Below are 15558 nucleotides of genomic sequence, written 5' to 3' on the forward strand. Positions count from 1 at the left end.
TATTTCAAGAATAATACTACAGTGTAACCTGAGTTATCGGCTACACAGGGGAACCAGTAAAAAATGTTGGATGAAGCAGCGGTGGGAATACTCAGGTTGTTTCTGCAAGGATAAGTGTATTTTTGGACCAGAAACTGTGTCGGTTAACCCTTTCCTCCATAATGATGCCTTTTGACGCCACCCCCTTTACTCCATAATGACGCCTTTTGACGCCTGTGTAGTACCTCAGTTGAAATGCTATGACTATGAAATGTCTGCAACAGCATTAATAAAATTTGTATTCAATATGAAAAGGATATTCATAAGAATATCTGTATAAAATTTATTTGATGAAATATTTGTATTTAGCAATGCATTAATACTTTAAACCTGATGATTTTTTTTTATCGAAAAAATCCTATGCGAATCAACTATTTAAAAAACAAGAGTGCACACGCTGAAATGTCTCGCCTTCTTTACTAATCATTGATATTATGTTGATAGTCCTAAGTATAAAGCTTTATTAAAAACTGTCACATAAACTTAACATTAACTAAGATAACTAAACAAAGACCAACGAACCATGAAAATGAGGTCAAGGTCAGATGAACCATGCCAGGCAGACATGTAAAGCTAACAATGCTTCCATACAACAAATATAGTTGACCTATTACTTATAGTTTGTTTAAGAAAAATAGACCAAAACACAAAAACTTAACACTGAGCAATGAACCGTGAAAATAAGGTCAAGGTCAAATAAAACCTGCGCGACTGACATATAGATCATAAAAATATTTCCATACACCAAATATAGTTGACCTATGGCATATAGTATTAGATAAAAAGACCAAAACTCAAAAACTTAACTTTGACCACTCAACCATGAAAATGAGGTCATGGTCAGATGACATCCGTCCGCTAGACATGTACACCTTACAATCATTCCATACAACAAATATAGTAGATCTATTGAATAAAGTATGAGAAAAACAGACCAAAACACAAAAACTTAACTATAACCACTGAACCATAAAAATGAGGTCAAGGTCAGATGACACCTGCCAGTTGGACATGTATACCTTACAGTTCTTCCATACACCAAATATACTAGCACTATTGTTTATAGTATCTGAGGTATGGAGTTGACCACCAAAACTTAACCTTGTTCACTGATCCATGAAATGAGGTCGAGGTCAAGTGAAAACTGTCTTACAGGCATGAGGACCTTGCAAGGTACGCAGATACCAAATATAATTATCCTATTACTTATAATAAGAGAGAATTCAACATTACAAAAAATCTGAACTTTTTTTTCAAGTGGTCACTGAACCATGAAAATGAGGTCAAGGACATTGGACATGTGACTGACGGAAACTTCCTCACATGCATCTATATACAAAGTATGAAGCATCCAGGTCTTCCACCTTCTAAAATATAAAGCTTTAAAGAAGTTAGCTAACGCCGCCGCCTCAGCCGCCGGATCACTATCCCTATGTCGAGCTTTCTGCAACAAAAGTTGCAGGCTCGACAAAAAAAAGCCAAGGAGGAAAGTGTTAAAGCAGTATGTTGGAATACTCAAGCTTCGGATTAATCAGGTTACACTGTTCATGTATTATTGATGTTCTTCAACCTGTGTGCACATCAAACAATTTTTTTATTGTTAAATATTATATACACTAATAAACAAAAATATATTGGTTGATATAAATAAGGCATACTCTTTAGCATGGAAATGAATATTATCAAAAGGAAACAATTGATTTGGAGGATAATATAAAGCAATCATCAAATATAATAGAAGCATGTTAGAGGGGACTGATCCTTATTAAATCTATTCCAATTTCCACAAAAAATATTTTTAAAATATTGATAGCATTTGAAACCAAAATATAGAACACAAAATATTGAATTACAATTTACAATATCTTAAAAAAATTGTATTGACAATTTCAAATAACAGCAGCTATCAGTTTTCAAAAATCTTTTTTAATAAGATCAAAATTTGACAAGCTGAAACATATGTATATTTATGTAGTGTTTTCACTCTTATGCGGTCAATAAACCATTTAAGAATCTAAAGAATTATGGGTTTTTAAAATATTTTTTGCAGCAAAATTAGAAAACACCATGTCCTATTGTTACCAATCCCAATATTTTGATGCAAGCATTTTGAAAATTTAACCCATAATTCTTCAGATCCTGAACTAGCAAATTGCCAAAAGCTACAATCCAGCAATTTTTAATGCTGTGGTAGAAGACAAAGAAATGTGAAAAGATTTACAGAAATGGAGGGTTATACAAGTAAGATCATCAGTTTTTTGTATAGTAAACCATATAACCATGGACATATTACTTTTGAAATGCGTTTTTTTCAGTTAAATTTGATAAAGGATGTAACTTAGCAGTGGAAATCAAAATAGATCAGGTACATGGTAACACCTCTAGTAAAATTATTGGTCACAGAATAGTTTTATTACACTATCACAATTTTTTTGGCTACAAAACTGGATGGACAAGATTTCAATCATTCAATGTCCAAAATAGAACAACTAGCCTTTCATTTATTGTTTGCATGTTTAGTTTTATGAAGTTGGTCCAATAAAATTAATATCTTGGATAAAAATGTATGACAAAAGTAAATGATGTCCTCTTCACCATTTGATAAAATCTGATTTCAACTACCCTAAAAATAAACTGTTGACACAGATATATGTCTTGCCTTTTTGTAATTGTGATTGTATAATGCAAACTTTGAATCTATATGGCAATATTCAAACATGCTAAAGATTTATGTTGATGAACCATGATTGAAGGCACAGGGCCGAATAACCTCTGTGAAAATGAGAAATGCTAATGCTGCTTCAAAATACCATTAACCTATTAAAAGGGACCTCCATAAACCAAAACACTGACTTAAACTTATAAACTGGAAAATTCCAAAGTCAATGAACCATGATTATGATATGGGGCCATATAATTACCATGAATTGAGACTTGCAAATGCTAATACAACTACATACCTGACTAACATTAATATTTCATCTTTAACTGATCTTATCATGACCTTAACAAGTAAACTATGCAAAACATTTAAATTCTATAGACCATGATTGAGAGGTTGGAGCCAAATGATCTCCTTAGAAATGAGATGTACCAATGTTATTACATCTGTATACCAAATATCATTGATCTACCACTTGTGTCTCCCATTAAGCTGACCTAATCACAAACTCATACATGCAAACTAAGCAAAAGTTTCAAAGACATTAGACCATTGCCAATGAGACAACTCTCCAGAAGAGACCAAAATGACACAGAAATTAACAACTATAGGTCACCATATGGCCTTCAACAATGAGCAAAGCCCAAACCACATAGTCAGCTAAAAAAGGCCCCAAAATAACAAAGTAAAACAAAAGAGAAAACTAACAGCCTAAATTATGAACAAACAAGATTGTGTCTATAGTACACGGATGCCCCACTTGCACTATCATTTTCTGTGTTTAGTGAACCGTGAAATTGGGGTCAAAACACTAATTTGGCATTAAAATTAGAAAGAGCATACCATAGGGCACATGTGTACTGAGTTTCAAGTTGATTGGACTTCAACTTCATCAAAAACTACCTTGACCAAAAACTTTAACCTGAATTGGGACGAACGGACAGAAGGACAGACGGAAGGACAAACAGACTCACAGATCAGAAGACATAATGCCTTTCTTACTATCGTACGTGGTGCATAAAAATTAATGAAATAGAAATATATAACACATACACAAACGACAACTACTGAATTACAGACTCCTGATTTGAGACAGGCACATAAATAGAGAATGTGGCGGGGTTAAACAGGTTAGCAGGATCCCAACCCTTCCCCTAACCTGGGACAGTGGAGTAACAGTAAGTCTTGCTTTTTTTACTTCAATGAAACGGTCAAAAAAGCTTTAAAAAAAATGACTATTTGCAAGCAATAATTCCATGGAAATTAAGTGGTTTTCCTGACAACATATATATCTATAGCAGAAACAGAATAGAAGGTCATTCCTAAAACTTTAATATTGTTGATCCTATATTTTACATATAAAGTACAAAAGCTGTTTATTTCAGAAGAATTTAAATATCTGCAGTATATTCTTAAAAAAAATATCAAATGCAACTTTACATTGAATTTTATATCTTTCCATTCTTATAATTAACCTTCACCAAAACATATTTAAGGTGAATTTATATACATATTCACTTGCCATGCTTTTTGGGTTACATCAATGGACAATATGGATATAAAACATTTTCAGTACTATTCATAAAAGCCAGGAATAATATAAGCAGCATCACTTCTATATGAAAATAAATTCTGGTTACCTGTTCATCTGCTTCATTCGTTTCCTCATAAACAGGCTTTAATTTAATTACATTATTACTAAATAGGTCATATGCTTATTTTGTTTATTATTGTCTATTGATAAAATCATACACAAATGAATTCATGAAATCAAAATTGGCAGTTACTCTATGTTTTAGATGGGAACACTTGGAATTAATCCCCTCAAATTATAAGATATACAGTATCTAAACTTAATTGAAATTTTTAAAATACAAACTTCCTCCATTGGATTTTTCTTTAAATCTTGGTATATAGAAAATTATTTCATCAATTTTTCTACTGGCAGCTTTTTATTGCCTTTTTACAGATTATTTGTTATCTCCCTTGCCTTTCAATTCTGTTCTTAAATTATCTTGTTTTATCACACAATCTAAGTAAACCTATATACATGTAGTTCTTTTAAGACGAAGTTAAAAAAAAAGGAAAAGTGCATGAGGAAAAGTGCATATGGCATCATAATTCAGTTATAATAATTGTAATGTCAGGCGGACACTTTGATTAATCCAAAATAACAGTTGTTGTTCATTGATTTTTGTGCATTGAATAGAAATTGCACTTTCATGTTTGCTTTAATATACACGATTTCAACAGGTTTTGCGAACAAGACAACACAAAATTTTAATTTGTTGAACTGTTAATCCTGTTTCAAATTGCATGCGCCTTAAAGCAACAAAAATTTAATGCTCCACGAGTATTTAAAATACACAGTAGTCGTACTCTTATACTATACAGGGTGTTGTCACCATAACATTGCAACACCCATTATTGTAAATCACTGTGTAGTGATATTGGACATGTTTCTATCTTAAACAAGTGACCAAGCTTAAATATATTTGAGTTAAATTTGAAAGAAGATGACAGAAAAAGTAATCACACTTCGTACTATGAAAATTCAATCACATATGTGAAAATGTCTCAGCTTTGAAACAAGCCATCTTACATATCCATGTTAACTATATGGACTGAGCTACAGAAGAAAATGTTACCATGACCCCCAATGGGAATTCAAATCTTGACCCAAACATCCACAAGTACTGTTGAAAGGGAAGTAATTCAAGATCTTAGAACAATTTATCATCTTATAACTTCCTGTAGGAAATTGTAGGATTATAAATCATATCATATAATAAACATATTACATTTATACTAAGAAATAACAACCATAAATATCACTTATCTACAGGAAACAAAAGGGAGTCAGTATACACGAATTAGCTTATCACAAATATTGGACAGTACCTATAGTAAAACCTGTATAAAACTTTTAAATCAGCCTTTATCCTTAATAGGTGATTTATGTTATTTTTCGTTCAATAGTTTTCAACAGATCTTGACTCTTTACACATTATAAAGCTTAAAACAAGCAGGGACTGTGTTTTACAGAATTATGCCACAGAAATTGTAATTTGTGATTGTAGGCCTTGAAAAATAAAAAAACTGTGCTGTTGAAATATCATCAATATACAACACTTTGTTTGTGTTCATGAGTAATAAACCTATACAATACACAATTTCAACCATGCAGGCATCCAATGATTAATTGAGTACGGTTTACTTAAAGTCCAGTGGTAAATATTTCATACATATTTAGGAAAAAAATGATGGTAATACCAAAACTAGTTCCTGAAATTTGATGCACTATACAACCACACTACTAAATTGCAAGTAGCATGTGTGATACTTTGATTTTTTTTACTCAAGATTTCAAAGACATACATGTTTAGGTTTTATTTTCACATTTAGGTCAATTTATGTGAGGGTAAATAAAATAGCTAACATGAATAATTTCAACTTTTCAGTTTTTCATAACACAAAATGCAACCTATGTTACTCAGGCATTAAAGGAAAAGGACCTTTATCTATGGTTCTGATAAAACTCCTGTGTCCCGAGACTGCAAAAAATAACCTTACTAATAATTACATTTTCTTATTATAATAACTTTCACCTCATGCAATTAATAAATACTTGAAATATACTACATGTATTATAGTTTATAACGCAGTCTGCACCAAAAACTTTTTCAACTACTAGTCCGGAGACCAATATTCAGATATTTTTCTTAATGGTCCAAACAAAATTTTGCAAAAACTTACTAGTCCGAATGAAATTTTACTAGTCTGGGTCATCGGACTAGTGGCTAACCGTGCAGACTGATAACGTAGGTAACTTATTATCTAAATACTCTTAAAAAATATTTTTTGATCAACAAAATGCAATACATATAGCACTATCTATACATTTCAGACAACCAACATATAAAATACATTGCTATGTGCTGTTTACAGGTAAAATGTTATTCTCACCTGTTCTTCTTCTGGTGGCATCTGTGGCACAGGTCGTCTATTAACAGGTACTCCATGAGATGCTGAGCGAGGGGGGCCAGAAGGAGCGACTGAAAAATAAAGTCCACTGTCTATTTCCATTTTTAAATATTTGAGGAAGAACTTTAATATATGATGATAAAGAAATAAATTTATAATTCTTAAGTGACACAGTGACTTATTGTTACTTTATAACGATACAAAATTACAGTAAAACCTTCATCAACCTATAACTTATTATTCATTGTGATAGTTAATAATTTTAATGATGTGAACTGGTACTTCAAAATAAAGCTTCAAATTACACAGTAACTTATAAAAGTAAAAAGTTACAGTGAAACCTTCTACAACATAGAATAATGGTAAATATTTCGGGTAAGTTTGAATGAATTGTTTGTAAATTTCTTGCATATTGAAGTAAATAGATATAAGAAGATGTGGTATGAGTGCTAATGAGAAATCTCTCAATCCAAGTCACAATTTATAAAGTAAAGCATGTTTTCAAGGAGAATGTCTTTTAAAAAAATCTTATACAAAATATGACCTGTATGTCTGAAAGTAATTGGAACACTATGAGATGCGGCAGACACCTCCAATTCATTGAAAGTAGTTGAAACATTGCATGACTTCATTATTATTTGTGAGATACCAATTTGCATGGATTTCATGGCTATTGCTAAACCATGAATATAAATGTTCAATATGTACATGTTCTTTAAGGCTTGTATGGAGAAGTTGGCTAAACCACAAAATCAAATATCCACAAATAATAGATATTTTCCTCAATCCATGAAAACTGTTTAATTTACAGAAACATCAGATTGAAGATGCATCTCATCTGCTTTGGATAACTTGGTTAATTATGAACCACATCTCAAAGATGAATAGTTCTGAGTTTATACATTAAAGTAAAAGCTCACATGAGGTTGAAGGGTCACTGATGAGTTGTTTTTTTTAATGAAATACGTATCTGGCATACCATACTATTAGCCTAGAATCCTTAATGAGTTTTCTTTATCAATCATTGGGTTTCATTTTATTGTGACTTGGAATCCCTGTATTGTTAAAGTAAGCTTTGAGTTGTAAAGGGGGTTTATATGCATGGTATAATGGGAATTTAAATAGCACTTTGACTGTTAAAAAAAAAAAAATCGCATACTAGTTGCTTTTTTGCTATTTTGCACAAAAACGGTGAATAATGACATTGAAGAATGATGAAGTGAAACTAGATGTGTCAAAGCGACACAAATGGCCCTGTCTCAAAAAGTTGAAAAATCTGCAATTTCAATAACACATGTGGACACAAACATGATGGTAGTCTCACATATCGAAAATCAGGTCAAAATCTGGAGGCGTATAGAAAAAAATCCTCAAAACTGCGATTCTCAACAATTTTCGTAGTTGTAAACCCTTACTTTCAGCAAAAATTAGTGGAGCAAAACGAAACTTAAACTGGATCTGGAACTCATCATGGTTAGCTCACATACAAAAAATCAGGCCAATATCTGAAAGCATTCAGAAAAGAAAAAGTCCGTATAACTGTGATTTTCAAACATTTATCAAAGTCCAAAGTCAAAATTTATACAGCAAAAATTAGCTGAGCTGAACAAAACTTTAACTTGATCTGTAACTCATCATGGGTAACTCACATACCAAAAATCAGCCCAATATCTGAAAGCGTTTAGAAAAAAAGTCTGCATAACTGTACTTTTCAACAATTTATCAAAGTCCAAAGCCCGTAATTTCGGTAAAAATTAGCAGAGCGGAACAAAACTTAAACTTGATCTGTAACTCATCATAGTTAACTCACATACCAAAAATCAGCCCAATATCTGAAGGCGTTTAGAAAAAAACTCTGTATAATGGTTTGTTGCGGAATGACGGAATGACGGAATTACAGAATTACGGACAAGGGTAAAACTATATGGCACCATCAACTTCGTTGCGGGGCCATAAAAAAAATTACAAATTGTATAAAATTGAGTAGGAAAATATACCAGCACATACCAAAGACAGGATCCATAAACTTTTACAGATGGGTAACGGGATAATAATCTATTATTGTTAAGTGCTTTATTTAGGTAGGATTTCTAACATCAAACCTGTTTCTGAGGTTATTATTTTTGAAAAAAAGTTTTTTTATTTTTGCAGGATTTCTAGCCCCAAACCAGTTTGCAAAGGTTTTAATATTGCACAATTTCTAGGGCCAAATTGGTTTTGAAGTATTAAATTTAGCCCAAAACCTTTTTATGAGGTTTTCATTTTTTTCTGAATTTCTTGGGACAAATTTCTTTGCAAGGTTTTTATTTTCCCGGAATTTCTAGGTCCAAATCTGTTTGCAAGACTTTTATTTTCCCGGAATTTCTTGAGCCAAATCTGTTTGTAAGGTTTGTATTATCCCTGAATTTCTTGGGCCAAATCTGTTTGCAAGGCTTTTATTTGCCCTGAATTTCTTGAGCCAAATCTGTTTGCAAGGCTTTTATTTTCCCTGAATTTCTAGGACCAAATCTGTTTGCAATGTTTTTATCTTTCCTGAATTTCTTGGGCCAAATCTGTTGCAAGGCTTTCATTTTCCCTGAATTTCTTGGGCCAAATCTGTTTGTTGGTTTTAATTTTTAAGTCCCTGGTTTTTATCTTCCTTATAGATAAATTTTCCCAAATTTCACAGATAGCAATCATCAACTATAAATCACTGATCAATTGAAACTATAGGTGTCACTGTACAAACAGGGAACTTTTTTCTTAGAAATAAATTTTATATCACTTCAAATCTTAGAATACATGTCTATTAAGAACTTTTTTTTTAATAATAAAGAGAAATAAGTTTGCAAGTTCTATTGTCTCATTCAATAAATACAATAGCTATTGTTTTCCATGTACAGTGTAACCTGCCTAATCCGACACCTGAGTATTCCAACATTCTGCTTTAACCGACACATTTTTGTGGTCCCAAAATATGCCTATCCTTGCAGAAAAACCTAATTATTCTGACACCCTGCTTAATCCGACATTTTTTTCTGGCCCCCCAGTGTATCGGTTTACACAGGTTACACTGTAGTTTATTCCCTGGATCCTTGAAATTTTCTTTTCAGAGAACTCCATTACTCATTGGTTGATATACCTGAGTAAAAAAATATCTTCTAAAAGATAACAAGAGGCTGTCACAACGACAGCAAACCGGATTTATTAACATTTATTTGTGTCCTGGCAATATCACAAGAACCATTACTGATGAACGGTGAAAGTGAAAATCGTCAATATCAAATTTGACCTCCATTTTGTCATCAGTATCAACATATTAAAATTTGAAAAGCTTAGATTGAATGGTTCATGAGTAAATGCAACAACATGAATGGAAACGCCATTTTACGATCTTTCAAGAACCATAACTCCTGAACGGTAAAAGTCAAAATCGTCATTATTGAACTTGACCTCTATTTTGTCATCAGTAACAACATATTAAAATTTCAAAAGCTTTGGTTGAATGGTTCATGAGAAAATGTACGGACAGGACGGGAAACACCATTTTTCAATCTTTCAAGAACCATAACTCCTGAACGGTAAAAGTCAAAATCGTCATTATTGAACTTGACCTCCATTTTGTCATCAGTAACAGCATATTAAAATTTCGGAAGCTTTGGTAGAACAGTTCATGCATAAATGCATGGACACGACTGGAAACTCCATTTTTCAATCTTTCAAGAACCATAACTCCTGAACGGTAAAAGTCAAAATCGTCATTATTGAACTTGACCTCCATTCTGTCATCAGTAACAACATATTAAAATTTGGGAAGCTTTGGTAGAACAGTTCATGCGTAAATGCACGGACACGACTGGAAACTCCATTTTTCAATCTTTCAAGAACCAAAACTCCTGAACGGTAAAAGTCAAAATCGCCATTATTGAACTTGACCTTCGTATAGTTGTCAGTAATAACATATAAAAATTTTAAAAGCTTTGGTTGAACGGTTCATGAGTTAATGCGCGGACAACATTTGATTGCCGCCCACCCGCCCGCTCGCACGCCCACCCACCCGGCCGCTTGGCCGCCCGCCGTACATCCCCAAATCAATAACCGACATTTTTGTCACAAAAATCCAGTTAAAAAAGTGATTTACACTCACAAAACTGCATGTAATGTTGTATTTATTCAACCCTTATAATATATTTTCAATCTGTTGAATGTAAACAGTGATTTAAACTTTAATATAACAAAATTTTCAACATTGTTCGTATATAATTTTTTGTTTGATTGACAAATAAAAACTGGAAAATGATGATGTTTTAATAAAGGCCTTCTTAAATGTATCATATAACTAAACAAAATAAAAAATATGTAAATATCTATACAAACAATGCTTAAATTTTTGTCAGAAATCAACTTTTTATGATTAAATCAGTGTTTATATTGAACAGATTGAAAATATGTCATTAACACAGGGAGAACAGTAGCTATTGTATAATTATTGAATGGGATAACAGATTTTGCAAACATTTAAATAAATTCACCAATAGGAGATGAATCTGTGGAAAAGTTTCATTTGGTTTGCAATAATAAGTTTTGCATTCATTATTAGTGTGATTGTTGAACAGTGGACAAATATGTGAGATTGATTATTGCTTTATCAGGAAGAGTGGCAAAAGATACAGGAGGGACATTCAAACTCAGAAGTCCAAAATAAACTTACAACACCATGGTTTTAAAGACCATCAGACAAACAATAGTACAAAAAACACAACATAGAAAACTAAAGACTGAGCAACACCAACCCCACCAAATGCTGTCAAAATTTAAAATGTTAGTTTTTATTTCTTGGACTCCTTTACTGTCCCTTTTTTTGCATTTAGAAAAAAAATGGCAAAAATGCAAAACTTTATAGTATTTCATATAAATGTGACAATATAAAAAAGATGTGGTATAATCGCCAATGAGACAACTCTTCACAAGAAACTGATTGATATGGAAATTAACAACTATAGGTGACTGTAGGTCTTCAACAATGAGCAAAGCCCATACTGCATACACAGTTATAAAAGGCCCCAAAATGACAAATGGAAAACAAATCAAATGAGAAAACTTACCTTTTACAATAATATATTTTATGTTTATCTTGAGATGCACGAGGGTGGAGTATGTGTATGGGCTCTTTGAGTCAAATGATGGGGCATCCCTTATATTAAATATAGAGAGTGAGTGTAATTTCATGAGTTTAATAATTGTATAATGAAACTTTGTGTACCCCTTCTACTATAGACTTATAATGGAGATGTGGCTTTGAGTTTTATTGTTAATGTGTGTACCCCTCCAACTATTGATATGAAGTGGAGATGTGGTGATGAGTTTTATTTTAAACTTGTGTACCCCTTCTACTATGGCCTCAGAGTGGAGAAGTGGTTTCAAGTTTTATTGTAAACTTGTGTACCCCTTCTACTATGGACTTTAAGTCTTAGAGTTGAGTTTTATTGTAAACTTGTGTTCCCCTTCTACTATGGCCTTAGAGAGGAGATGTGGTCTTGAGTTTTATTGAAAACTTGTGTACCCCTTCTACTATTGACTTAGAGTTGAGTTTTATTGAAAACTTGTGTACCCCTTCTACTATTGACTTAGAGTTGAGTTTTATTGAAAACTTGTGTACCCCTTCTACTATTGACTTAGAGTTGAGTTTTATTGAAAACTTGTGTACCTCTTCTACTATGGCCTTAGAGAGGAGATGTGGTCTTGAGTTTTATTGAAAACTTGTGTACCCCTTCTACTATTGACTTAGAGTTGAGTTTTATTGAAAACTTGTGTACCCCTTCTACTATGGACTTAGAGTTGAGTTTTATTGAAAACGTGTGTACCCCTTCTACTATGGCCTTAGAGAGGAGATGTGGTCTTGAGTTTTATTGAAAACTTGTGTACCCCTTCTACTATTGACTTAGAGTTGAGTTTTATTGAAAACTTGTGTACCTCTTCTACTATGGCCTTAGAGAGGAGATGTGGTCTTGAGTTTTATTGAAAACTTGTGTACCCCTTCTACTATTGACTTAGAGTTGAGTTTTATTGAAAACTTGTGTACCCCTTCTACTATGGACTTAGAGTTGAGTTTTATTGAAAACTTGTGTACCCCTTCTACTATGGACTTAGAGTTGAGTTTATTGAAAACTTGTGTACCCCTTCTACTATGGCCTTAGAGAGGAGATGTGGTCTTGAGTTTTATTGAAAACTTGTGTACCCCTTCTACTATTGACTTAGAGTTGAGTTTTATTGAAAACTTGTGTACCCCTTCTACTATGGACTTAGAGTTGAGTTTTATTGAAAACTTGTGTACCCCTTCTACTATGGCCTTAGAGAGGAGATGTGGTCTTGAGTTTTATTGAAAACTTGTGTACCCCTTCTACTATTGACTTAGAGTTGAGTTTTATTGAAAACTTGTGTACCCCTTCTACTATGGACTTAGAGTTGAGTTTTATTGAAAACTTGTGTACCCCTTCTACTATGGCCTTAGAGAGGAGATGTGGTCTTGAGTTTTATTGAAAACTTGTGTACCCCTTCTACTATTGACTTAGAGTTGAGTTTTATTGAAAACTTGTGTACCCCTTCTACTATGGCCTTAGAGAGGAGATGTGGTCTTGAGTTTTATTGAAAACTTGAGTACCCCTTCTACTATGGACTTAGATTAGCGATGTGGTTTAGAGTTTTATTGTAAACTTGTGGTCCCCTTCTACTATGGACTTGAGATTGGAGATGTGGTTTTGAGTTTTATTGTAAACTTGTGTACCCCTTCTACTATGGAGATGGAAATGGGGTCATAAGTTATAATTGTAAAATGCCTACCTTGTGGTGCACCCCTCCTGGTGGGAACAGAGGGTGGAGGAGGTGCACTCTGTGGGTCAGGCTCTTCATATGATCCAACGCTATCTGTATCTTCATCTGAATATTAAACATAATGATATATCAATAAATACAATCAAATCTATACTTGAAACATTGAAGATCTTCAATATAAATATTTAACAGTATAATATCTGTATATAAAGAGTGACTATTGCAGTACTCTAAGTACAACTACCTTATATCAGATTCAAAGCATAAAATGAATGATTTCTAGGAATCAGTATGTTGTCAGGTGAAAAACATACATATTTCAATGTTAAGTTCCTAATATGAAAGAAACTAATAATCTATAGTTTATTGTTAAGTTTATGAAATGTGTAAGCTATAGTTAAATGTTAAGATTATGAAATGTACAGTATAGTATAATCTATAGTTCAATGTTAAATTCATGAAATGTGTAAGCTAAAGTTCAAGGTTTATTTTATGAAATGTACAGTATAATCTATAGTTCAATGTTAAATTCATGAAATGTGTAGCTAAAGTTCAAGGTTTAGTTTATGAAATGTACAGTATAGTCTTTAGATCAATGTTATGTTAAGAAATATACATTATAATCTATAGTTCAAAGTTCAGTTTATGAAATAAATAAAATGTATAAACTTTAGTTCTATGACAATTATTATGCTAAGTAAAAAGTGTATAGTGGTTTTGCTTTTAATGGTGGAACTGTCCCTAATACATACAATGCATAGTTATCCTATAAAGGAGTTAAAGATCCAGAGTATAAGAAGTTTACTGAGTTTCTCAGTTGCATGACATGACAACATGAAAACTTGTGAAGTGCAACTATCTTGAGAGAAAAAAGTGACAGTTGTATTTTTAACAGAAATGCATGGTCCAAGAAAATTATGAAAAAAGGTCACAATTCAAGTGAAATATATGTAAGGAAAAGTGAAGGAGTGTTGTCAGCAATGCATTGTGGGTAATCGCACCTTCCTCTTCTGGCGGAGTTGGGCTATGCAGGTTTCTTTGTCTAACGATCAGGGCTGTTTTCAACTTGTCAACAAGACTATTGGTAGATGATGATTCTTGTATTTGATCCTTGCCATGTATAAACAAAAACAAAAACACTTATACATATGTTTCATTTGATCTTTGTCACGTACCAACAAAAACAAAAACACTTTATACATATGTTTCATGTTCACAGCTACATGTATCTGTAGGCAATTACTCGTGCATTAATCCTAAATGAAGAACTTAGGATTTTCCATTCCTATTATAGATGATCAATTCTCTTGTTAAATAATTGCAATAATATTTTGATGGCAGTTACAAATATTACAAGTTATTTTTTTAACATACATATACAATGTATATGATTATACATGTATAACATAAATGTTTTTAAATGATATATATGATAAATATAACATAAATGTATTTATTATAACATTGTGTGTTGACAAAACTGTGTTCATGAAAGTCATGCACTTACTAACTGGAATATTATTTTTTTATACAAAATGCAATGAGTTGCCATCTCGTAATATATTTCATGTTAAAATACATGTTATAATAGATTAAATTCAAAATGAAGTTTACTCTCAATTAAATAAAGAAGTTTATGATATCAGATGACACATATATATGTAAAGGAATGGTGCTAGCTAACAGATATACTACAGATGAATACAAAGTGGGAAGTCATGAATTACATATATCACCCTTTCTTTCCCCCTTTTCTAGTAATAAGTATTCTTTGTCTAAATTACTCATATCCAATGATGGTCAAGTCCAGGCATCCTTTGCAGCTATAAATATTTTTATTTATAAAAGAAAAATTTGGAAAAATGTCTTGCATAAAACAAGTAAGCAGTGACCAACATCAGAAATGACTTGCTCAACAAAATAAAACAACACATCTGTCTATACTCCATGCAGTTTTGTGCAAACAGAATGTATTGGAAGGTTAGGTGGACACATACTGGAAATTTGGTATATTTGGACAAGCTTTTTATGAAAAAAAATCTAAATAATCTTAAAAGCCTATG

The 15558-nt window shown here is 32.3% G+C and overlaps 1 protein-coding gene across 14 annotated transcripts in view; it reads right to left on the reverse strand.

Annotated features, from left to right (window-relative positions):
* LOC143073391 (uncharacterized) overlaps positions 1–15558 on the reverse strand; it is a 90023-nt gene that overhangs the window by 37993 nt on the left and 36472 nt on the right. For 12 of the 14 annotated variants that reach the window (XM_076248904.1, XM_076248898.1, XM_076248895.1 and 9 more), the window contains 3 exons: positions 13505–13600; positions 6668–6756; positions 4342–4377 (listed from right to left, as the gene is read on the reverse strand). In XM_076248904.1, the coding sequence (XP_076105019.1) occupies positions 4342–4377; positions 6668–6756; positions 13505–13600 (221 nt within the window). The remainder of the gene's footprint in view (positions 1–4341; positions 4378–6667; positions 6757–13504; positions 13601–15558) is intronic. The other 2 variants (XM_076248899.1, XM_076248897.1) reach the window with 1 other exon arrangement.

This window comes from Mytilus galloprovincialis, chromosome 4 (assembly GCF_965363235.1).
Source record: "Mytilus galloprovincialis chromosome 4, xbMytGall1.hap1.1, whole genome shotgun sequence".
NCBI lineage: Eukaryota > Metazoa > Mollusca > Bivalvia > Mytilida > Mytilidae > Mytilus > Mytilus galloprovincialis.